At 40.4% G+C, this 26,585-nt stretch overlaps 1 protein-coding gene and 1 pseudogene across 1 annotated transcript; both read right to left on the bottom strand.

Annotated features, from left to right (window-relative positions):
- Positions 1-3,200: 3,200 nt before the first annotated feature.
- Positions 3,201-3,300, bottom strand: LOC113354629 (annotated as a pseudogene).
- Positions 3,301-21,864: 18,564 nt separating this feature from the next.
- LOC113351191 (ATP-dependent zinc metalloprotease FTSH 5, mitochondrial-like) lies at positions 21,865-25,052 on the bottom strand. The gene is made up of 5 exons (XM_026595221.1): positions 24,629-25,052; positions 23,878-24,057; positions 23,655-23,776; positions 22,832-23,308; positions 21,865-22,693 (listed from the first exon to the last, which is right to left on the bottom strand). The coding sequence occupies exons 1-5, from the start codon at positions 25,050-25,052 to the stop codon at positions 22,277-22,279; spliced, it is 1,620 nt and encodes a 539-aa protein (XP_026451006.1). The 3' UTR covers positions 21,865-22,276.
- Between the last annotated feature and the right edge of the window lie 1,533 nt (positions 25,053-26,585).

The following is a 26,585-nucleotide window of genomic DNA, read 5'->3' as shown; positions in this document are numbered from 1 at the left end:
CGACCACAGTGGGAGATTAATCTCTCGGTTACATTATCAATTTTCGATTCCTGATTTCGTATTTCAAACGACGATCTCAAGATTGTAGAAGCAAAAAATCCGCTCAGGAATCAATGGCTAAATAATCAGCTATCACACGACAAGGAGTGACTGGGGACTTCTCGCGATCAAGGCGGCGCTTCCCACAAAACTCGGACTTGTGATAGACACATTTTTGTGTCCGATTTGTCTCGATTCTATATATTTTTAGGGCTCATTTTTGTACTTATTATGGTGTTTTATTTATTTGTAGGTATTTTTGGCCAATAAACATTTTTGGAAAAAATTGGCTCGAAAAGTTGTCGGAAAGCACCCGGAGGACATTTGCTATTCAGACTCTCACTTTGGATAAGGGGTAACTTAATTACTAAGGGGAATTCCATTTCCAGGCAGTTGCTAATCGTACCCCTACCCTGGATAAGGGGCAACCATCTTCAATATTTCAAAAACCAGGTTTTGGCGGGAAAATAGGTTCAGTGAAGAACAGTTTTGGCAATCGTGATTTGGAGGAGTTTGAGGTCGATTAAACCTCTGATTTTCATAGGATAGACTCCTTATGGGTTTAGGAATCTGATATGGGTTTTTAAATCGATTAGACTGGGCTCAATCGACGGATTTTTCTCACAACAAAAAATATGGAAAGTCACGTGTGTGACCTGTTTTAGGGAATTTTAGAGAGATTAAAGTGTTGTAAACTTTCCCAAAGATTTGTATCTATCTAAGGAAGAGTTTAGAATAAAAAGGAAAGCTCAGAAACGCGTAGAAATTCTAAAACAAGAAATTGCCGCAACTTGGCCGTGAAGAGAAGGAAAGAGATTTTGAAAGATTTGGGAGAGATTTAATCGGTATTTTTGATATAAAAAGATTTCTTGGGTCATATAGAAGAGGTGTCGAGAGTTTGGGAACCTAAGGAGAGCCAGAGAAGAAAAAATCAGAGCTTTACCAAACTCTGTTTCTGCTGCTGCTGAAGAGGAAGAACGCGAAGAACATTGACGCACGGGAAACAGTCGCAGAACAGTGTCGTTGTTTAACAGCTGAAGAAAATTAAGCTGTGCAGCGCAGTCGTATTCTAGGGTCTTAAAATCAGCGACAAAGCAACAGTAATTACAACAGTTTTCTCTAACAGTTCCATTGTAACAGCTGTTTTGCAACACCAGTACACTGTTGCAAACAGTCTGTGTTATTACTTTTCACTCTTTTAATCATCTTTTGAGCAACAAACACATATTTTGAGATCATGATTAATATGAGGAGCTAAACCCCATTGCTGAGGCGATAGAGGAAGCTATTTTTCCAACAAAAAGTGGTATATTTTATTTTATCTTTTTATTTGCAATAATTATATGATTATTTTCCTTGAACTATTATTGATATGATTTTTATTTGGGTGATTGTGATCTATTTGATGGAGTATGCTTAGTTTTAAGACTTTTGATGCTTCATACTTGGTATTTACAATTACTACTTTTGAAAATCTACTTGTTGCAATATTTTAGAATGAAATTAAACGAGAAAATTGCATAAATATAAGTATTGGTTTAATCACTTTGAACTTGGAAAATAGTGGAATCTTAGCCTCAATGTTTCTTTTAGTATTGATATCATCTTTGATTGAGTTTGCTATAATTTTTAGTTTGTTTTCTATTTTAATATTGGAATTTAAGTCTAATTAATATCCTTCACAAGTCTGAGAATCGAACCAATTTTACCACTTTCTACCAATCAAATCAATTTTTGGCGTCGCCGACGCCGACTTGTTTTTAGGGTTTTAGATTTTTTTTTATTATTTTTGTTCTTTTTTTAAAAAACAAAGAAAAACAAAATTGTATTAGGGTTTATTATTTTTGTAATTTTTCTTTATTTTTTTAAACTTTTGGACTTTGGGACATTATTTTTTTTATTACCCTACGGAAGGGTACTTTAAATATAAACTGTTTGCAGAGAAGGAGGACAATTACGATATTGTCTCTGCACCTTGGGTTCGTACACTAGACATCGGAGTCAGTGGCCCGAGTCGACTACAACCGATTCATCCCCCGTCTGGAACGGGAGGTAAGATTCTAAACACTCGTGAATCCCCTGTCAGCGAGTTACTGGACTCCTTCGTATGCATATTTGTTGAGGACTGAATACAGACATTTATTTTTCTAGTAAAGGGCGAGGCTTGGCCATTCAAGATAAGGGTTCGGATTTCATCACCATTCTCTTCTTGCCCGCCTTAGGAAAACGAAACCAAACGCGAACCTAAGCCTAAAATTTTGACTAGAACGAGACCTATAGGGTAACGAGCTTAATAGGAAAGTCGTTCGAAGAATATTGGTTACTCTTTTGAGCATACTTCGAAGTTCTTGAAGGTTTCTGTGAGTTGAATGCGTGACTGCGCCGCCTTGTAACCGGTGAGGCCTTGGGTATCAAAGCTCCACTAAACTTCCCTCGCCTCGATTCAACTTACTTTGACTCGGATTGATTCTAGAGGGGTTTGCTCAGATTGTAACGAGTTCCTTTTCGAAAGAATAGAAGTTGGTCTAGAAACAATCTAAGTGGACCCATCATGCTTTTTGTTTGCTAGAAATTTAGGTTTGATTTGGTTGAGTCAGCCTTGTTTTGTGTTTGCATAGAATTCCCTACCTTATTTTGTTGCATGCCTGAACGTAAAAGAGATGCCCTAGGTAGATTTGTTAAAGAGAAACCTAGTAGTTCTAAGCGTCTTGATTACCTCAATTTATAAAGTCTGATTCGTGAAGATTCCGTTTTTGAACGTCCGTTTGAGGAAAGAATCCCTGATAGTCCAATAACGCCAGAAATGGCAACTTTGAAAGACTTATTGAATCCTACTAGGACTACTCGTCCCGTGTATCAGGTTACCTGAAACTGAAGCAAATTATGAACTTAAGCCTGGAACCTTACAGTTGCTCCCAATCTTTTTAGGAAAGAAAATGAAAACCCCTATTTCCATGTTAGGGACTTTGAGGAAATTTGTAGTACCCTGAAAATTAGAAACCTTGATGATGATGCTTTAAAACTCAGGTTATTCCCCTTTTCCTTAAAGATAAAGCCAAGTCGTGGTTATAGTTTGGCTTCCGAATCAATTGAAACCTATGAACAACTTACATCTGCCTTTTTGAACAAGTTTTTCCCTAGGCACAAAACCTCGTCTATTAGGACGCAAATCTGCACGTTTACACAACAGGAGGGAGAATCTTTGTATAGGTATTTGGAAAGGTTCAATGATTTATTAGCCCAATGTCCTCATCATGGTTTGAAAAGGTTAGGTTAGTTCAGATCCTTTATGAGGGTTTATTATCCCACCACAACTACAGTAGAGTCCATGTGTACAGGTGGGTTTGAAAACCAAACAGTTGATGATGCGATGACATATTTGCATGAAATCGCCGAAAAGACCCAACAATGGGAAAGCAATAGGGTACCCCAGAAAACAATTCTTCTAGGCAAGGAAAACGTTAATAGGGTAGAAGGAAGCTTTGAATCAGATGCCAAAATTGCTGCTATAGCGAAAAGGTTAGAAGCTTTAGAAGTGGGTCACACTAGTGGTAGATTGGAGCCTTTTTGGGAAGGCCAGAATAATGAAGAGCAAGCCAATGCTCTCTATAATAACACTAGGTATGATAACCGTCAGAAGTTTGACCCATATTCAGAAACCTATAATCCTGGTTGGAGAAACCATCCGAACCTTTCATGGTCTAAGGGCCAGAGTCAAGGTCAGTTTAGTAATTCTAATGCTCCCCCAGGTTTTGGTTACACTAAGAATTCATCAGGCCCAGAAAACAAAACGACTAGCTTAGAGGAATCTATTAAGATGTTAGCAAAACTCAGGATATGTTAGCACAGCCAAATTAGTTTTCAACAGGAAACCAAGCAGAACTTTCAAACTAATGCTCAGAGCCTTGCTAAGCTAGAACTTCAAGTCGGCCAAATAGCTAAGACCTTAAGTGAGAGAGATAACGGAAGGCTCCCTAGTCAGAACCCCCAACCCTAGAGGAGTTCATGAAGTAGGTGCAAAACCATCGAATCAATTGAATGCTATTAGAACCCTTAGGAGTGGTAGAGTAGTAGACATCAGGTAACCATGCCCGATAGTGAACATACTGTAGTTCACCCCTCAGGATCTCATCCCTCAGGACCACTAACTGAGGGACTGATAAAATTTCCGATGATGCCAATTCGGTTCCTGAGAGGTCTGATTCTGTGCCTAGAGCCCCATTTCCCCAGCTATTAGCATCAACAAAGAAGGAATCGAACTTTAATGACATATTGGAGGTTTTTAAGCAAGTTACCATAAACCTTCCTTTATTAGATGCAATTAGGAAATTCCTGCTTATGCCAAGTTCCTTAAGGATATGTGTACGCGAAAGCGAAAACTTAGCGTCCATAAGAAAGCCTTTTTAGCTAGTCATGTAAGTTCAATCATTCAGAACACTACCACTCCAAAGTACAAAGACCCAGGTTCCCCAACCATTGCTTGTACAATAGGTAAACACCGGGTAGAAAAAGCTTTACTTGACTTAGGAGCCAGTGTGAACTTACTGCCGTACCATGTGTACTTACAGCTAGGACTTGGTGAATGAAACCTACTCAGATAACACTGCAGTTAGCTGATAGGTCTGTCAAAATTCCTCGAGGTGTTATCGAGGATGTTCTTATTGAGGTCGACAAGTTTATTTATCCAGTGGATTTCGTGGTCCTAGATACCCAACCTGTCCCTGACCCAGAGAACCAGATACCTGTGATTTTAGGTCGCCCATTCTTAGCTACGTCTAATGCGATCATAAACTGTCGAAATGGTGTGATGAATTTATCCTTTGGTAATATGACTATCGAAATGAACATTTTTAATGTCAGTAAGCTACCTTATGAGCTAGATGACACATGTGTTGAAGAGGTGAATATGATAGAATCCTTAGTTCAGGAGTCATTACCAAACATCTTGTCTGAAGACCCATTAGAGAGTTGTCTATCCCATTTTGGTTTAGATTTTGACGATGATAGTACCATTGAACAAGTGAATGCTCTATTAGATTCTACCCCTGTGTTAGACACTGATAGATGGAAAGCTAGGTTCGAACCATTACCAGCTTCTGAGACTACCTCAGTTCCTTCCTTAGAAGAGCCCCCTAAGTTGGACCTCAAACCACTACCAGATAACCTGAAGTATGTGTTCTTAGGCCCATCTGAGACTTTACCTGTGATTATTGCTGCCGACTTGGATAGTGATCAGGAAAGTAGGCTAGTAAAAGTACTTCAAGATAATAAGGAAGCTTTAGGGTGGTCTATAGCAGACATTAAGGGTATTAGTCCTACCGTTTGTATGCATCAGATTCATTTAGAGGAAGACTCCAAACCTTCTAGGGAGATGCAACGTCGACTGAACCCTAACATGAAAGAAGTAGTTCGAAAAGAGGTGCTTAAGTTGTTAGATGCGCGTATTATCTACCCAATTTCAAACAGTAAGTGGGTCAGCCCCGTTCAGGTTGTTTCCAAGAAATCAGGTATCACTGTAGTCCAGAATGAGGATAATGAGTTAATCCCAACCCGAGTGACCACGGGATGGCGTGTCTGTATCGACTATAGGAAATTGAACAAGGTAACAAGGAAGGATCACTTTCCCCTTCCTTTTATCGACCAAATGCTAGAGAGATTAGCAGGATATAGTTTTCTATTGCTTTTTAGATGGCTTTTCCGGATATAATCAGATCGGTATTGCCCCAGAAGACCAAGAGAAAACCACTTTTACTTGTCCCTTTGGTACCTCCGCGTATAGACGCATGCCTTTCGGGCTGTGTAATGCCCCTGCGACTTTTCAACGTTGTATGATGAGTATATTTTATGATATGGTAGAACGGTTTTTAGAGGTCTTTATGGATGATTTTTCAGTGTTTGGTTCATCTTTTGATGAGTTCTTGCATCATTTGACATTAGTGTTGACTAGGTGTAAGGAAAATAATTTAGTGCTTAATTGGGAAAAATGCCATTTCATGGTTAAATCAGGAATTTTTTTAGGGCACATCATTTCTTCAAAGGGTATAGAGGTAGACAAAGCCAAAAGACATTAGGTCATTCCTAGGGCATGCAGGTTTTTACCGTCCATTCATTAAGGATTTTAGCTTGATTTCTAGACCTCTTTGCAATTTTCTTGCAAAAGATGTTAAGTTTGTCTTTGATGATGCTTGTTTAGAGTCTTTTGAGAAGCTTAAAAATTTACTCACTACCGCTCCCATAGTCCAGGAAGCCAACTGGAACCTACCCTTTGAAATTATGTGTGATGCTTCAGATTATGCTATAGGCGTTGTGTTAGGTCAACGAGTAGAAAAATTACTTCATGTGATTTACTATGCTAGAAAAACTTTGAATGATGCCCAATTGAACTATACAACTACCGAGAAGGAACTGCTAGCCATCGTGTTTGCCTTGGATAAGTTTAGATCCTACCTGTTAGGCTCTAAGATCGTAATCTATACTGATCATGCTGCTTTGAAATACCTTTTATCTAAGAAGGATACCAAACCTAGATTGATTAGGTGGATCCTATTGTTACAAGAATTTTCTCCAGACATTAGATACAAAAAGGGTGTTGAAAATGTAGTAGCAGACCACTTATCCAGGTTAGTTGTTAGTTCCCCTAGTGATTCCCTTCCTATAAGGGATAGCTTTCCTGATGAACAATTGTTTTCTGTTTCCCAATCACCTTGGTATGAAAATATAGTGAATTATCTTGTTACTGGCCGAACCCCTCAACATTGGGGTAAACAAGATCGTTCTAGGTTTTTAGCCGAGGTTAAGCATTTCTTTTGGGACGATCCTTATTTGTTTAAGTATTGTCCAGACCAGATTATTAGGAGATGTGTACCTGAGAGTGACCAGTCCAGTATTCTCTCCTTTTGTCATGAACATGCTTGTGGGGGTCATTTTAGTGCTAAGAAGACTGCTGCTAAATATTGCAGTGTGGATTTTACTGGCCTTCACTGTTTAAAGACTCCCATAGTCATGTGTTTTTGTGATCGTTGCCAGAGGTTAGGAACCATTTCCCGTAGAAATATGATGCCTTGAACCCTATTTTAGTGATTGAGGTCTTTGATGTATGGGGCATTGATTTTATGGGTCCATTTCCTAATTCTTTGGGTTATCTTTACATACTTGTCGCTGTAGACTATGTGTCTAAGTGGGTTGAGGCGGTTCCGTGTAAAACAAATGACCATAGGGTCGTAATTAAGTTTTTGAAATAGAATATACTTACACGTTTTGGGACACCGCGAGCTATAATTAGTGATGGGGGTTCACACTTTTGTAATAGACCGTTTGCTCTGTTAATGAAACAATATGGTATTACCCACAAAGTAGCTACCCCGTATCACCCACAGACTAGTGGTCAGGTAGAGGTTTCCAATAGGAAAATTAAGCGTATTTTAGAGAAAACAGTTAATCCCAATAGGAAAGACTGGTCGTCGAGGCTTACTGATGCCTTATGGGCTTATCGTACCGCGTTTAAGACACCCATTGGAGTGTCACCCTACCATTTAGTATTTGGCAAGGCATGTCACTTTACTGTTGAGTTAGATCATAGAGCCTATTGGGCTATTAAGTAGTTAAAATTTTCACTTGACAAGGCAGGAGCTCACAGAAAGCTCCAGCTCAATGAGTTGGACGAGATTCGTAGAGATGCATACGATAGTGCTGAGGAGTATAAGAACAAAATGAAACTTGTGCATGATAAGCATATTTTACGGAAGTCATTTTCTCCAGGTCAAAAAGTTCTTCTGTATGACACTCGTTTGCATGTATTCCCCGGGAAACTGCGCTCTCGGTGGACCGGTCCTTTTGTGGTCCGTACTGTTTTTCCTCATGGCGCTATTGAGATTGAGACATAAGATGGTACTCGTTCTTTAAAGGTTAACGGTCAGATATTGAAGCCCTTTTTAGAGCCTTTTCCTACAGGTGATGTTGAGGAGGTCCCTCTGGAGGTCCCTGTTTACCCTTGATTGACCATCGAGGCGATTTGTATGTTGTATAATATTTTTGTCAGTTTTTGGTTTCACTTCACCCAGGTACTATGTTTCCGAACTCTCTCTTTACTATTTCCTCATGTTACTTATATTTTTGGTACTGTTCTTTGATTAGAAACATTGAGGACAATGTTAGATTTAAGTTTGGGGGTGGGGTAGAAACTTTTTGTTTTAAATAAACTCCAGAGCCTAGAAATTTATGCATATTAAGGATAACACTAACCAACCTAAGTGGATGGAAGCATTTTGGTTGTAGGAGTTGAGGAACCAATCTGATTAGATGGAAACATCTAGAAGAGTCTATTCATAAAAGCACAGAGCTCAGGTGTTAGAAATAACATGATAGTTTCACCATATCTCGTTAAGTCATTTTCACTTCTATTTTTTTATTTTGTTTTTAAACTATGTTACTCTAAGTGATTAGGTGGGGCTCACGATTCAAGTTGTTACCAATGCTAAGGTGAATTAGAGTGATTGAGATACCATGAAAAAAAAAAGTTGAAAAAGAAAAAGAAAAAGAAAAAAGAGATGAAAAAAAAAATTGAGACCAGACCATTTGACCAAAAGGAATAAATTCAATAAAGTCGACCACTGGTACCCTTGTATATGCCAGCTGTGTTGAACTAGAGTTCGGATTATCCATCACTGGTTCCCTTGTATATGCCAGTTGTGTTGATATTAGTCAGACTAGTATCTCAGTCCATTAGGATAGGTTCATTTTTGGCGGAGGCCTTCAGACAGATATGAGGAAAACCGTTCACTTAGTAAACATCAAAACCATCTACGTTTTTCTATATCCATCTCTTAATCTATCCATGTGATTGATTTGACTCCGAATATTGATGTCCATAGTGCAACTATCTGAGTAGAGCTCTGTCACTTTATATGAATTTTAGTATGCTTGAGTGCAAACTCGTGTACAACAATTGGAATTTCGCATCAGGGTATTTCTTCCTGTAGTCAATAAGTATGCCAACCAAGGAGATTTTTTAGTTCTTTCCAAGGTTCTGCGTAGATAACTAGGGTCTGGAGTATAAAGGTTTTGTGGGTATACCTCTGGTAAGCCCTCATGAGACTATAACTCGGCCACTAGGGCCACCTAGGGGTTTAAAGGATTATTGCATATGCTAAATGCAATCGACAATGCCTGCGTCAGTGAGTTAGGATTTTATTTTTCAATTTTATCTTTGCTCGAGGACTAGCAAATAATAGGTTTAGGGGTATTTAATAGACACAATTTTGTGTCTTATTTGTCTCGGTTCTATATATTGATAGTGCTCATTTTTGTAATTATTATGGTGTTTTATGTGTGTGTAGGTATTTTTGGCCAATAAACATTTTTGGAAAAATCGGCTCGAAAAGTTACGCGGGGCACCCCCGAAGGACAGTTTCTAAACGACCCCCAGAATTGGCTAAGGAGCACCCAGGATATGTATAGCTCAAATTTATCCTCAGCACCCACATTTGTCCACAACACCCAAGTGACCTACTATCGGCACCCCCTACACTGGATAGGGGCAACCAGCTTCTTCCCCAAAATTCAAATTCATTTTGGCGGGAATATTTGGTAGAAGTAAACAGATTTAGGGTTTGAGATTCAAGCGAGTTTTAGAGAGATTCAAGCGCTGATTTTCATGGGGCTGGACTTCCTAGAGCGTAACAGGATTGGAATGTTCGTTTTGATCGATCGAATTTGGCTAGATAAGCCGGAAAAAGGAAACAGAGGTGTGGAGTTTCACGGGTATCCTGATTCGGTAGTTGGAAGAGATTTGGTCGGATTTTTCTCGCGTTATGGATTAGTATAACCCTGTTTCGTCTAAACAGGGAATGTATGGCGGCCAGATTCGAGAAAGAAGGAGTTTCCATCGTGTTAGACCAAAACAGAGTCATGGAGAAATATTATCGGGATTTTAGAGTCCATGAAGATTTAGGAAAGAATTTAACGCCCAGGATTGAGTTAACAGGGTCCTGCTGGAATATTGTATAGGTGGGATTGACCCAGTTGACGTGTACAAAAGAGAAGAAATAAAAAAATCCGTGACTTGCCGTGAAAGAAGAATGAAGATGAACTCGAGTTGTTTAGGGTTTACTTGGGGGTTGTTGGCTATATTTAGGTTGGTTGCAAGTCAGAGAGGAGGACGAACAGTTTGGGGTAGTTTAGAGAACCAGAGGAGACAAAAATCACGAGTTGCAGGAAAGCTGTTCTGCTGGTGCTGCTGAAGAACACGAAGAACATCAACCCACGCCCAACTGTCGCAGAACACTGTCGTTGTTCTACAGCACTTCACTTCTATCGTTACTGTAGCAGTCTTATTCCTTCTGTTTCTCTTGTAACAGTCGATCTGCAACACATATAAACGTTGCGATTGAACTGTTTTACTCCCTTTGAGTCTCTTCACCTTTGAAAACACCTTTTGAGCAATGGAAAAATATTTTGAGCCTGTTTTTGATATGAGGAGCTAAACCCCATTGCTGAGGCGATAGAGGAAGCTATTTTTCCAATAAAGAGTGGTATTTTCTATTTATCTTATTTATTACAATTATTTATATGATTATTTGCCTTGTTTGAGAATTGTTTTAATGATTTTTATTCAAAAATTGTGATTTCCATTGATGGTATATGCTTGGACTTAAGTTTTTGATATCCCATGATTTTGATTTACACTTGTTATTTTAAAAATCTACTTGTTGCAACATCTTAGAATCAAATTAAACGAAAAAATTGAATAAATATAAATATTGGATTTAAATCACTTTGAACTTGGAAAATAGTGGAATCTTAGCCTCAGTGTTCTTTTAATATTGATAACAACATCATCTTTGTTTGAGTTTTCTATTTTTGTTTTAGAATTTAAGTCTATATTTTATCCTTCGCAAGTCTGAGAATCGAACCACTTTTATCACTATCTATAAAACACATCAGGTAACCTTATTACTAAGGGGCATCCCATTTCCAGGCAGTTGCTAATCGCACCCCTACCCTGGATAAGGGGCAACCATCTTCAACATTTCAAAAACCAGGTTTTGGCGGGAAAATAGGTGCAGTGAAGAACAGTTCTGGCAATCGTGATTTGGAGGAGTTTGAGGTCGATTAAACCTCTGATTTTCATAGGATAGACTCCTTACGGGTCTAGGAATCTGATATGGGTGTTTAAATCGATTAGATTGGGCTCAATCGACGGTTTTTTCTCACAACAGAAAATATGGAAAGTCACGTGTGTGACCTGTTTTAGGGAATTTTAGAGAGATTAAAGTGCTGTAAACTTTCCCAAAGATTTGTATCTATATAAGGAAGAGTTTACAACAAAAAGGAAAGCTCAGAAACGCGTAGAAATTCTAAAACAAGAAATTGCCGCAACTTGGCCGTGAAGAGAAGGAAAGAGATTTTGGAAGATTTAGGAGAGATTTAATCGGTATTTTTGATATAGATAGATGTCTTGGGTCATATAGAAGAGGTTTCGAGAGTTTGGGAATCTAAGGAGAGCCAGAGAAGAAGAAATCATAGCTTTACCAAACTCTGTTTCTGCTGCTGCTGCTGCTGAAGAGGAAGAACGCGAAGAACATTGACGCACGGGAAACAGTCGCAGAACAGTGTCGTTTTTTAACAGCTGAAGAACATTAAGCTGTGCAGGGCAGTCTTAAAATCAGCGACAAAGCAACAGTAATTACAACAGTTTTCTGTAACAGTTCCATTGTAACAGCTGTTTTGCAACACCAATACACTGTTGCAAACAGTCTGTGTTATTACTTTTCACTCTTTTAATCATCTTTTGAGCAAAAAACACATATTTTGAGATCATGATTAATATGAGGAGCTAAACCCCATTGCTGAGGCGATATAGGAAGCTATTTTTCCCACAAAAAGTGGTATATTCTATTTTATCTTTTTATTTGCAATAATTATATGATTATTTGCCTTGAACTATTATTGAATATGATTTTTATTTGAGTGATTGTGATCTATTTTGATGGAGTATGCTTAGTTTTAAGACTTTTGATGCTTCATACTTGGTATTTACAATTACTACTTTTGAAAATCTACTTGTTGCAATATTTTAGAATGAAATTAAACGAGAAAATTGCATAAATATAAGTATTGGTTTAATCACTTTGAACTTGGAAAATAGTGGAATCTTAGCCTCAGTGTTTCTTTTAGTATTGATATCATCTTTGATTGAGTTTGCTATAATTTTTAATGTGTTTTCTATTTTAATATTAGAATTTAAGTCTAACTAATATCCTTCAAAATTCTGAGAATCGAACCACTTTTACCACTATCTACAAATCAAATCAACTTGCACCCGGGAGATCTAGTTTCGTTAGGAGATCCAAAAAAACCGAGTAAGTCTTGTTAGGAAAAATACATGGTCTACTACTTCAAATCTTCACAGGGGTGATAAAAACCGATAGCCATATTGTTCCCATGTTTCATTTCATGCTTTCTACTGTCGCACAACATTACAATTCCATGACTTTCCTGGGGTACTCATACTACTTATAGTCATAACCAAAACAACATTATTCTAAAACAATTAATTCCAAAAGAATAATCCAAAATCCTCATATATAATAATTATCTATCAATTCAAATCAAACAATAAAACTACGAAAGCCATACCTATGGCTAGGGTTTGAACCGAGACGGAAGAACAAGCTAAAGCAGGAACGTTGGAATATGCTTGTTGTGTCGCTACTAGCTCCAAGACAAGGGAATAAAACTGATGATATGGGATAAAGAAGGTGGGTAGCGCCTTTTATTGGCACGATGTTTTTGGATCTCAAATGGAGGAAGGTTTCCTATTTTTGGTTACACATGGAAAGAAGGAACCTGTCCTGCTAGCAACGCTCCATGGAACCAACAAGCCGTGGCCAATCTATCTCCAAGAGACCGCCAGCGCTATCTCCACGCTCCAGCCGGCACCATCTCCACATCCTAGCCGTTCCCATCTCCGCGTCCCCTCCACTCCTAGCCAGCGCCAGCATCCTACATCTTTCCAGCGCCAACATATTGCATCCTTCCAGCGCTAACAACTTGCATCTTTCCAGCGCCAACAGCTTGCATCCTCTCAAGCGCTAACAACTTTCATCTTTCCAGCGCTAACATCTTACATTTTTCCAGCGCCAGCATCTTGCATCCTTTCAGCGCTAACATCTTGCACCCTTCCAGCGCCATCTCTTCACTCTACAACCATCCAGAGTCCAACGCCATCTTCTCCGCACCACAACCAGCCAAACAGCGCCATCCTCACCCTTCGAAACAGCGCCTTGGCTCCAGCACTCCGTGATCAAAACCGTGCTATCTTTGCACGATACACCTATGTTCACCAGAACCAGAGTCGCTTCCGCCACCTCAACATTTCTTCAAGTATGACATATCCAACCGTCACCAGAGCCGCTGGTACTCCACCATCAGGGCAAGAGGCTGGAAGAGCTGGAAGAAGCCGACCTCCTTTTACCACTGCTGATTCTCGTGAGGCTCAGACAGACTTTTCTATCACTCAGAAAGAGATACCTATTTCCTCAAGACACTGACGGAGTGTCAACCATAAGAGTCACGTCAACTCAAGAGGGAGATGACAAGGAATATTTTTAACATCCGGCGCAGGCACTTCAGCATGACGTGGGTTTATAGATGAAGGGGCTCGCGTTGCTCTTGAACGCACAGTATAAGGGAATCAGCAATCCAATTTCATCACACGTAAAGATCAGGAACGACTTCTCCAAAATCGAGGCAAAGGAAATCAACAACCCTCTTGAGTTCACAGAGACCATCTTAAAGTCAGGAGCCGCATGATTTCTGGGGACTTCGCCCACAAAATCGTGCAGTCTATGATGAAATATTTATATGAGATTCTATATTTTTTCAAGGTGCAGCGTCAAGACATATTTGCAACCCTCAACTACACTGCATCAGGAAAGCAGATGTTCCCAGCCAATGAAGTCGTTCCCAAATCCCAATCTCTCCTGGAAAGCACGATTGATAGATAAGACTGGGGACTCCTAACTTCTATTCACTTGAAGGATGTCGAGTTTGACAACACGCTGATTGACGCGGCTCCGCTTCAAAGTTTGCTCCAGAAACGTCGCCGCTTCTACGTTCTCTCCAGCAGCCTCTACGCTTCAATGTCCTCCAGCAGAGGCTCCATTTCAACGTTCGCTCCAACACCCGCCCCGCTTCATCGTTCTCTCCATAAAATGCTCCAGGATCCGAAGCCGAAGCTTCGGGGTTTTTCTCCGTAAGTTTCAACGTCCTCTCCAATATCCGAAGCCGCTTCAACGTCTCTTTACTTGCCAAGGATCATGCCGTAACCGCCACTCCTTCCTTCTAAGGGTCGTGCCACCACACTCCTTATATCAAGGATCATGATCGCAGCCAGCCAATTTTTGTAGTCGTGACCACCATTCGATCATCCCACGAAAGCTCGTGGTCATGGACAGTTTGCTTGCTTACGCATCCAGCCAACCCCTTTACTTCTATGGACTCCCATACAATCCATCCAACCTACTTTGTTTCCACGACAATGTAGTCTCTTCTGCTTCCACGAACTTTTGCCGCTCGTTTGTTGATACCATCCAGAGATTCACCATAACAACAATCACTACAAATATGGAAACATGTAAACCACACTTGGGGATTGAGGATCAACATGGAATCCCTTCACTGTCAAAGCCAAGAAGACACGGTCAACCAAAAGGTCGTAGCCACGACAAGGTCATCTACCCTTCAAGGGTGTAGCGTAAAAATATCATCACCTCGTTGTCTACAAGATGCCTGCAATACTTTACATGGCCGTGGTGGACCCTGAACCTTCTCACAGGAAGCAACTTCAGGAACTAAAGAAAAGCGCGACTGGGGACTGCTCATCTCAGTCCATTCCGGCGACTATCAAATATTCATGAGATAACTCCAAAGATTCGGATGAAACATTTTCTTGAAGAAACAGAGAGAGCCACGATAAACAACATAACTCTCTCATTTCTACCTCTTCGCTATCTAGAATACTTCGTCCATATGATATTCTGAGCATCCCAGTGTCACATCTAGAAAAAATAATAAGCTTGTATCAAATCCCGTGGACGCGGGTTCAAGATGATTCAATGAAAGTAAGATACATACGGGGACTAACAGCACGGGACGCTTTCACTCCCCTCAACCAAGTTATTTCTGATTTCAACATCATCACTGTCGAAGTTTTACGAGTCGAATTTATGCAAAGCTGCCAACCCAAAGAGTCACGAATTCTATCTTCCTCCCGAAAAAGAACTCTTAGTATTTGGCTAGCATCGTCTTCGCTCATGCCAGCTACAAGAGATTGAAAGAGAAACGCTGGAGTACATACCTTGAATATGCTTACGTGCTTTATTGTTGCCGCTAACACCAGGGCGTGAGAACAAAGATACGAGATAAAAAGCAGAGCTAACCCCTTTTATATAGGCGTCACACTTTTGGAATTCGAATAAGGAAAGGATCTCCTATTTGAGATACGCATGAAAAGAGGAAACCGGGCCCGCAAGGGCAAGCTTCACAGTGCCAAAAATTCGTGCCCGTGCCATGCCAACAGTCCGCACCGTGCCAAGCCAGCGCCCGCGCCAGGACAACAATCCGCGCCATGCCTAGCCAACAGCCAGCTCCCTCCAAGTCCAAGCCAACCAATGCTAACAGATCCCCTTCGCGCCAAGTCTATGCTAGCGGCTCCGTTCTGCGTTTTCAAGCCTATCCCTGATGACGCACAACCATTCCAAACCGATGCAAACAGTCTGCATCCCGAACAGCAATCGCCTCTACCACTCCGCGGCCTAACCCTCAGCGCCACGAGTATAATTTACGCAACGCCGCCAAATGCAAGAATCACGGATTCTCCTTACTTCACGAAAAAGGTTAGACAGATCTTCCTAATCATCTTTCATGACTTGCCGTTTCGATGCTGTCCTTATCTGTCACCATCTTATGCTTACCTCGTATCAATTCCCCTGTTCCGAGCTAAGCAAGGGACTTAATGTTGATGGTGGTTTTTAGATTAGGGTTAAAATCATAAAACCTTAGTCAAACAATGACATCACTCTGAAAAGAAACAGAACTTGAGTAATAATGTCTCCACTAAGCGCATTTATTGATCCCTTCAACATGTCTGTAAGAAATTTACCAGGGTACCTTTTCTTTTTAATGCTAATTAGGGTTTCGACATGCAAAACCCTAATTTCCACGTCACTGTGCCAAAGGCATGCCATGTCATCCACATCTCCGCGCCAAGGAATGTCATCCATGCCAGCCGCACCACTATGCGAAAGGCATGCCATGCCAGCCGCATATCCGCGCCAAGGCATGCCAACCATGCCAGCCGCACCACTGTGCCAAAGGAATGCCATGCCAACGCACCACTGTGCCAAAGGAATTTCATGCCAACAACATCTCCGCGCCAAGGCATGCCAACCATTCCAGCCGCACCACTGTGCCAAAGGCATGCCATGCCATCCACATCTCCGCGCCAAGGCATGCCAACCATGCCAGCCGCACCACTGTGCCAAAGGCATGCCATGCCAGCCACATCTCCGCACCAAAGCATCCCAACCATGCCAGCCGCACCACTGTGCCAAAGGCATGCCGTGCCAGCCACATCTCCGCGCCAAAGCATGCCAACCATGCCAGCCGCACCACTGTGCCAAAGGCATGCCGTTCCAGCCACATCTCCGCGCCAAAGCATGCCAGCCGCACCACTGTTCCAAAGGCATGCCATGCCATCCACATCTCCGCGCCAAGGCATGTCAACCATGCCAGCCGCACCATTATGCCAAAGCCATGCCGACCCTACCACCATGCCACTGGATGCCAAACGGAGGGTTGCAACAATCAACGACCACCCTTCCTTCTGAGATGCAAATATCAGCCGTATAAGTTCGCCACCTAATGCATGGTAACTTCCGTCCCAAGGCCAAATATCACGGTTTATGCCAAAACCCTAATTTTGGTCGCGCCTAAAATATGCCAAAGCCATGCCGACCCTACCACCATGCCGATGGCTGCCAAACGGAGGGTTGCAACAATCAACGGATACCCTTCCTTCTGAGATGCAAATGTCATCCGTACAAGTTCGCCACCTAACGCCATTGAAACTTCCGGCCCAAGGCCAAACATCACGGTTTATGCCAAAACCCTAATTTTGGCCGCGTCTAAAACATGCCAAAGCCATGCCGGTCCTACCACCATGTCGCTGGATGCTAAACAGAAGGTTGCAACAATCAACGTCTACCCTTCCTTCTGATATGCAAATCTCAGCGTACAAGTTCGACACCTAACGCATGGCAACTTCCGGCCCAAGGCCAAACATCACGGTTTATGCCAAAACCCTAATTTAGGCCGCTCCTAAGACATGTCAAAGCCATGCCGGCGCTACCACCATGCTGCTGGATGCCAAACGGAAGGTTGAAACAATCAACGACTATCGTTCCTCCTGAGATGCAGATCTCAGCCGTACAAACTTTCCACCAAACGACTTGTGGTAGTCTCTTGGCTACGGTGCCAACTCTTGGCCACGTTCCCAAAACCCTAATTTGGCCACGGTGCCAAAGCCATAATTTGGCCACGGAAAATCCATGCCGGCCATGCCTCCATGCCGCTGGCTGCTAAACGGAAGGTTGCAACAATCAACGGCTAACCTTCCTCTCAAGATACAAAATCTCGGACGTCGAAGGTCACCACCGAACTGGCAAGCCTCTCAATCTTAACTTGCCAAGAAATAGAAACATGCTACACGTTTTCCGTGAAAACACTCGAGACATCAAAACATGTCACAAACTGGGGGATGCTCATCAGGGTATTAGTCTGGCGGTTTACAATGTGCGGCGTACACTACGCCCGTTAGAAGAAAGTGTCATAAGAGTGAGGCGGTTAGTAAATACAAGAAGTAATGGTGAAACATTTCCTTCGTTACAGAAACATCAATTCCAGGCGTTACCCGTTACCGCTTCATTCCATTTACTCTACCGTTTCCACTTCTTACGAGACCATGGTACGTTTCGTTGCGACTTGTATAAATAGGTCTCACCTATTTTCACCAAAAGGACAAGTTTTGGTCTGGAGAATACAACACTTAGAAATCACTTGTTAGCTTTCCCATCTGTTAGCTTTCCACTTTCTGATACAAGTCGTCAAACAACTACTCTTCCCGAATCAACTATTCTGGTCTCAACACTCTCTTCGTTTCCCTCCCTAGACCAACCCTTCTCCTTTACTTTGTGACCGAAGCACGTCTGGAACGAACATTTCTTGGTTTAGGACATATTTGTACAGATTGATCTCTCGAATCAAAGTACTCCCTTGCAGTACATTGTTTAGGGTTTACACTCGTTTCTCACCCACAAACTCGAAATGACCAAAATCAGCAGAAACGGTTTTCACCCTCAAACAACAAGGTACTTTTGTGAGTCCTTCAATAATATGCTTCAGGTCCTGATTATTGGTGATGAGTTGTTATGTTGGTGTTAGTGGTGCTTCTAAACATTTTTTTTTTCAGTTGTTTGCTTCTGTTGTGCCTTCGTCGACTGTATGTGTTTGCTGAGCTAGTCAGTATGCTTCTATCGGTACATCAACAGTACTACTTCTAGTCTCATATGGCTATTATCTTACCCAACTGCCTCCTATAGTCTATCTTCTTCTACAACTCCATTTGGTTCAGGGACTTCAGGCTAATCTGGGATATATATACATTTCATTGGAATATGGTGCTAGTGCCAAGTCGCAACTTATCAGCTGCTCAAGGTGTTAATGAACATCTTATTCTACACCTACACCTAATGCTGCAACACCATTTTATTTTCACTAGCACACAATAAGGCAATCAATTCAATCCCGGTTGTGTTCTGTGATATCATATTTGCTGTCAGACTTGTCTCCATATCAAATTCACTATAAAAACTTCTCCTACTTATGCATCTTGGTGGCTACCATAACATGTACTGGCATGCTATATCTATTATATCATCAATTGTGCCTGTTACACCAAATCTTACAGTTGTTCCCTATGTCTATCATATGTGAAAATGATTTGATATGAGTGTTGCGTTTGGTATGCATATTGGTGTTTTTGGTTGGTAATTCGAGCATAGTTTTCATTAGCTTTCATTATGAGAAAACAGTTACAGTGTGCTGGAAATTAAGAAACCTCTTCTTATTGCCTGGTGATTTGAGTTTTATATCTGTTTACTCATGGTCTTTGCCAACATACTCTTGGTGCCGATTACTGTCTTGTTTTGTGTAAATGTGATACCTTCCGTCACCAGCTTCCTGTGTTTAATTGGTTTGATTCAACTGCAAGCTATTTCAGTTCGTTACTATAATATAATGGCGCAACTGGTTATTGTTTGAATACGTTGTACTCAACTCTCGCAGTCATCTGCAACCTTCCTATCTGTTGTGTAAGCATATGCAGCTCAGTGTTGTGTGATCTGTGTGAGTGACGAGCTCAAGGTGCTGCCCTCTTCAGTCCCCCCCTTGACCTTGCGGGAGGGTAATAGCATATGTAGCTCAGTGTTAGTGAATTGTGTGAGTGAGTGATAGAGAAAGAGTCAAGTCAAGTCAGGTTTGTGGTGTTGTGTAAATGTGTTACTGACACGCGCGTCTGTAATAGAGTCATGAATATCGTGTGATGAATGTTCGAGGATATAAACTCAACAGAGTCATGTAACAATCTATCTTTCTTATCAATCAATTGACTAAATCGTTACAACCTAGATATCAGGATTTCCCCTGTTACTAATAAAAACTACTCAATTTGGACAAGTTAAAAATGGTCTTGGATCCATCTTTACATGAAGTATTTTTACTTCCATGGATTTAACACCAAGTGTAACTTGTTCAAGCCCAAGAATTCTTATCTGTATCTTTTCGCAAACAGATTCTTCCTTCTTGGAACGAAAAAAGAGTAGACCCTTGGGACCATTGTGCTTGTTTGAGAGAATTTATGGCAAAGTGGAAAATCCTCTTATTGCTTTTGAGTCTTGACACTTAAATCATGGCTATATACTTGGGCAAAAAAAAAAAAAAAAATTATAAATTTACAACTCGAGTACCATCTCATTGTCGCCTCTCGTACAAAAAAAAAAGCCTATAAATTTCGGGTAGTCCTACTAGCTCCTAAGCCAACATTTTACTCCCTACCAACAACCCTCGCTTTTTCATACAACTTTGGCGGCTATAAGGAAATAAAAATACCGACGTAGCAACAAGAGTGTTAACTCCAAATTTAAAGGACGGCTTCCGGCTAGTATAGCAAGTGTTTAAACCTAACATGATAGTGAGAACTGCAAACAGCTGTTGGAACTTGATGTTACGGGGATGGCATTCCCCCACGTTGTGTGTAAATTGGTAGTCTTGTTGTAAGATAGGACCACTTGACAGTCAATTGTTTGCTGGTGGCAATGACCATTCAATTCCCAAGTTATTTAGTCTATTTTGGAGGATAATAATGATCATTAAAATTTACTACACATGCTTTATTACAAAAATAAATAAAATAACCCACTCAACACAAATAAATCCAGAGTTCATTCGCTATGGATTGTGAAAGTTTTGGACTCATTGATTATATATGACCGCATCTAAGGCTTACAAATACGTATTTTAAATTTGATGATTATAAACTTTCAACACTTGAATCATCCAAACCGGAGACAGACTCGAGGCATCTATTTCGTAGTGGGAACTTTTAGCCAGATTTTGGAACACATGAAACGAACACATTGATTAAAATCCCAGTTATTTTCATGAACAAAGGACCCATTGCGAGAAATATGACTACAGAAATGGTCCCATAATCATATGGTCCGACAAGAAAATATATCACTATCTGGCAATTTCCAGGATCTTCAATCCCAACTGCAAGTTGAGACATTTTATGCTGTCGATAATATCTCAAATCTCAGCTTGTGGCTGTGCGCTTATGTAACAATCATTAGCAAACTATCACCTTTCAATTCAGTCCAACAATGCATTATGCGGTCAGACAAATTGAGACATCATCGGTCATATTCACTATCTGGCAATTTCCAGGAACTTCAGTCCAACCAAGTTGGGTCGTTGTACACTGTTGATAGTCTCTCAATTTCATCTTTTAGTTACACTGTATAGGTAATAATCAACACCAAACTATCACCTCTCATTTCAATCCAACATGTGCCTATTTGCAATTTGCAGTCAGCTAAATAGAGACATCGCCATATTCACTATCTCGCAATTTCCAGAAACTTTTCAATTCAACCAAAATTAATAGATGTCTCAATCTCATATTTGTTCCATTCTGTAATATCAACCGTGGAAGTATCTTCTAATTCAATTCAGCATGTGCAAAAATGCAGTTTTCGTTGGACAAATTCGGACAGAACACCAATTTCATACTTTTCTCTGTAGAGTCTTTAATCAAGTGGAAATTTTAGGTGGATTAGGTGATGGCTCTGAAAATGACCACAGTATGTGACTTGAATGATAGACAAGACGCAAAATGATGTCTTGTTCAATATGGAAAATAGTAAGTTAAAAGAAAAATGAATTTGCTAAAATAAATTCAGATAAACTTAATTCTACTCTAAATTATAAGGTTACCAAAACGTTAAATACTTCTGCACATTGTGCTCGCCTCTGAATTTACGCAAACATGACAACATGAATGGAATTCAATAGGAAACTAGCAAAATGTAAAAGTTTCAAAGTCTAACCCCAAAGGTGAAACCTAACAATGGAAATATGAATACGCTAAGAGTAGAGAAAGATAACGTCTTCGAGCTCACCCTAGGCGTTTATTGCGAAGACCCCGTTTTGGATTGCCATTTTTCTTCTTTGAATCATTCAGAACAGGCTGAGACGCATCCACAGAAGAAGGCAGAATTTGCTTTTTATCGACTCTGGCAAGTAAATCACTGATCTGACTTCCTGTGAGTGTTTCTTGCAGAAGCAAGGCATTAGCTAGTGCATGGAGTTCTATGATGTGAGTAGTCAGGATTGATTTCGCGTTCAGGTAAGCCCTATCCAAGAATCCTTTCACCTCCTTTTCAATGAGAAGTCTAGTTTTAGTGCTCATACTCTTCCCATTATCATCATAGTTGTGAGTGACGAGCCCAACTTGTTTGCTCATTCCATATTTTGTGACCATCATTCTGGCTAACGATGTTGCTTGTTGGAAATCTGAATATGCACCTGCAGTGACTTCATTTACTCCAAATATAAGTTCCTACGCTACTCGCCCACCCATGCAAACATCTAATCTAGCAAGCATTTGCTTGCGAGAAACAGTAGTCTCATCTTTGTCGGGCAATTGAGTTACCATTCCGGCAGACGTTCCTCGTGGAACTATTGTTGCCTTGTGAACTGGATGAGCTCCATCTGTGTGGATGGCTACTAAAGCATGACCACCTTCATGAAAAGCTGCTAGTTTTCGAGTTTCGTCAGAAATCACAGCTGATTTGCGTTCGCTACCCATTATAATCTTATCCTTTGCATATTCTAAGTCAGTCATGCTCACTGCTTTAGCACCATCCTTGGCGGCTTTGAGAGCTGCGACGTTCACCATATTTGCAAGATCTGCACCTGAGAACCCAGGTGTTCCTTTGGCAATAATAGTTAGATCAACATCTCCACCTTTGAGAACCTGTCAAATGGTATAGCCGGTGAGAATAACCCACAAGTTAGTGACTTAGTTGTCTTGCAATTAGACATTGCAGTAGGGCTGTATATCCTAAACAATGCAGTATCAGTCTTTATTCAATCATGTGAGATGTAAGATTACCTTAGACATGTGAGATTCCATTATCTGTCTCCGTCCTTCAACATCTGGATTTGGAACAACAATGTTACGGTCAAAGCGTCCAGGTCTAATAAGTGCTTTATCCAAAGAGTCGGGGAAGTTGGTTGCAGCAATCACAATAACGCCATCATTTTGTTTAAATCCATCAAGCTCGACAAGAAACTGATTCAGGGTAGTCTGTGAACGATTCAGATCTTTGGAGTCACGGCGCGCTCCAAATGTATCTATCTCATCAATGAAAATAATACATGGAGACCGCTTCTTTGCTGCAGCAAATAGATCCCTCACTCTTCTTGCTCCCACACCAACAAGCATTTCCTCAAAGTCACTCCCGCTTTTGATAAAGACTGGTACTCCTGCTTCTCCAGCAATGGCTCTTGCTAACATGGTTTTACCTGTCCCAGGTGGACCAGAAAGCAACACTCCCTTTGGGAGCTTACCTCCTAGACTTGTGAACCGCTGAAACAATAAAAAGGTATCATTAAGCAAACTTAACCTCATGACTGGATAAGAACTTTGATCCAATGGGGAAACCTTCAATCTAGTTTGGTGCATGCAGCATGAACAAAATCTATACTACAAACAAAGTTGAGCCAAGTCTCCACATTTTGTTTACAATGTTGTTTAATATGACGGTAAAAAACAGTATTCTGTAACATTCTCGGAAATTTGGCGCAACATGTTCAACTCTCTCAACACACATGCGGAATGAGAAACAAGATTCATGTTCTCAGATCATAATTGGTGCAGCATTTGGGATCTGTAACGAGCATTCGCACACTCTAACATCTTATATTGCATTTACCTTAGGATCACGAAGATAAAGGACAATTTCTTCAAGGTCCGCTTTGGCCTCATCAACTCCCTTAACATCACTAAATTTCGTAGTGGACGTGGTGGGTTGGATCTCCTGACTTAATCCAAACACTGAACAAAAAACAAATCAAAGCAATCTTTAGATTTAAGCTGCACATCTTAAAAACTACCCTTACTCATTGTAAAGCGTCATAATACACCATAAGTAATACCTTTAAGAATATTTCCTTTTCCAAAAATTGCTCTAAGAAGGAGGATTGCCAGTATAATGGTTATGAAAGCACCAAATAACTGCTCTTTGGATATCCCTTGGTCTACCATCACCATGTGAAAAGGAGCCCTAGCAGTTCCAAGATAAACTGGGTCTTGCTCCATTGAGGCACTGGATGTACCTGGAAACATAGCATTGTTAGCACAAACTACTGCAAGTCCCAGATAAAGCTTAATATTATGATTGTAAGATGGCAATGGAGACTCAATCACCCGCAAAAGTTGATACGCAAAACAAAACCAAAACAGAAACCAACACTGCATACAAATTGGCATTTCAATAAACTTGTAGATCTAAATGGCCACTGTTAACAAAATGTGAAAACAGCTATCTTCTGCCATTGTAATTGATACATGTGAAGAAGGCTTACAAAATTAGGAAGCCCACAACTTCTTCAAAATGCGAATTTCAGTAGTTACATAGAACTCCAGTGTTGAATCCTTGAAGATTTTCAAGATGTATGCCAGGCAAAGATTGGTGCACAACATGAAATGCGAATGCTACAATCAATTTAACTCAGAGTTACCACATCTGTGAACCTTTTAATGGCTAACGATTAGCGAGATTTTCTTATGATCCAATTTTTTTTTCTTGGAAAACATTTAGCCTCTAATCAGATTAAAGAAAAGACATGATCAAGAATCCAGAAATAGCAACCACCATTACAAAATTACAGCAAGAAAAAAAATTACCTTTTTGCAGTACAGTCTTAAACAATTCACTGTCCTCAAGCCTACCAACTTTCACCAAGGCTTTCACATTATCAACAAATGCTGTTGAGTTAGAATGCTGTTCAGTATGATTTTCAAACAATCTTATAACACTTTCAGCATCTTCTAGCAATGTAGTAGCATCAGCTTCACCTTCTGAATCACGTACTCGAGTAACTCCTTCAGCATCCTTCAGACCTTCTGAACCGCGTACTCGATTGAATCTGCCACCAGTAATTGAATCAAACTCGGCCTCAACCCCTTGACGAAAACTTCTAAGGTCATCTCCTAGATAATCATCAGGAATTAGAAAGAGGACTAAAATGAAAACATCAAAAACAATGATGGGGGCCAGCACCCCCACTATCACTCTCTTAATATGCTTGTTTATCCCCTTCTTCTTCATTGTTACTTTCTCTGCCTTGAGATGATCAAGCAGTACAGAAAATTAGATCTATGTCTAAACCTAAGAACACCAAGAAATACCACCAAACTCAAAGTTGGAGAAAACCCTGATTTTATTATATTTCAGAAGAGATGTGCAAATACTTAGCAGCTAAGAAAATGAATTGAATAATGTACTCCCGCTGCTGCAAATATTTTCCTTGACATACTACTAGGATAGCAAACATGTGCAAAGACTGTAAAAAAAGTACCACCTAATAACTTGCTATATCATGCAATTTGTTAGGTGAAAGTTATTATTTAGGAAGAGTAATAAATATTTTTTAATGCAGAACGAAGTAGTGGATTACACCACATCAAGGGTTGGAACTTGGAAACAGGCGGAAGCAGTTTTGGGCGGGTGGGATGACATTGACTGAGCTATTACATGGGAAAGGAATAAGAATTGAAGTGGGTCTTTACTCTCCATTCTCTGCACACATTTCCTCGAGTCTTATTCATTAGGGTGAAATACAGATGTATCCCTGTTTTTTTAAGCGCGTATAGATGTATCCCGATTTTTTTCACATTTACAAATGTACTCCTATTTTGACCGTTTTTTTGAAAAAACGGCCAACGGAAAGTTAACCTCCATGTCAACAGTTAAATCACCTAACTCACTTGTCAAGTAAGTTGTGTACACTGTTCAACTCGTCTATTCTTCCACGTAAGTTGTATACACGTGGCTGGTCCCACATTGAAACGGTCAAAAAAATTTCTCTTCTATGATATATACATCTTCTCTTACTGGACACTAACCATCTTTCTCTCCTATATATTTCTACTTTCTCTACTTTTTGGTGACTGTTTCAGATTTAAAACGGGTGAAATCGGTAGCAAAATCATGTGTTTCATGTGTGACATTGAAGATGATCATGAAACCAAAGGTTGTCCTTGGGTTTATTCAAGGTGCAAACATGTACCTTGTAATGGTGTGAGGGCTCTATTGAGATCTAAAACACTGTGAAGCATTCAGATGGGCTTCAGATGCAATAGTTATAGAAACAAAGAAACACTCAAGGGAAAAGTACATGAAATGTGTAAGGAATTCAAGAAAAATCTGCAAATGTAACTGCAATAGATTAATAAAGACTAAATTCTCTGCATTGTCTTGTCTTAACATTACATCATAAACACATAAACATAAAAGAGAAAAGACACATCTAAAGCTTCATATACTTCTTTGCTTTCTTCCTTCCTTATGGGTCAGGATCTATAAAGGTAACTTTGTTGCTCACAGATCCTGCATGGTTGTTGTGCTGACTGAAAGCTGGTTGAGAACAAGATACATCACCTGCCTTTCTATTGAAACCTGTGGATTTTGCAGAATATGTTGTTGTTGGCTGAGCTCTAGCTTTGTACTTTCTCTTTGGTGGAGCTTCAACTATTGTCTTCTTTGTGCCATCAACACATGTTCTAGGATTGAATCCCTTAGGATTTCCTCCAACTGGTCCTCCAGCACAAGACTCATATATGCTCCTTCAATTGAACAAGA

This window comes from Papaver somniferum, chromosome 2, assembly GCF_003573695.1.
Source record: "Papaver somniferum cultivar HN1 chromosome 2, ASM357369v1, whole genome shotgun sequence".
NCBI lineage: Eukaryota > Viridiplantae > Streptophyta > Magnoliopsida > Ranunculales > Papaveraceae > Papaver > Papaver somniferum.
The sequence above is the reverse complement of the archived record's forward strand: the minus strand, read 5'-3'. Positions and strand labels throughout refer to the sequence as shown.

Bases quoted from the DNA above. Each gene is read 5' to 3' on its own strand.
- LOC113351191 (XM_026595221.1), bottom strand. From the start codon at position 25,052: ATGAAGAAGAAGGGGATAAACAAGCATATTAAGAGAGTGATAGTGGGG. The intron at 24,058-24,628 runs GTAATTTTTTTT...CTATGTTTCCAG, and splicing joins TAAGACTGTACTGCAAAAAG to GTACATCCAGTGCCTCAATG. The intron at 23,777-23,877 runs GTATTACTTATG...TTTTTTGTTCAG, and splicing joins AAAAGGAAATATTCTTAAAG to TGTTTGGATTAAGTCAGGAG.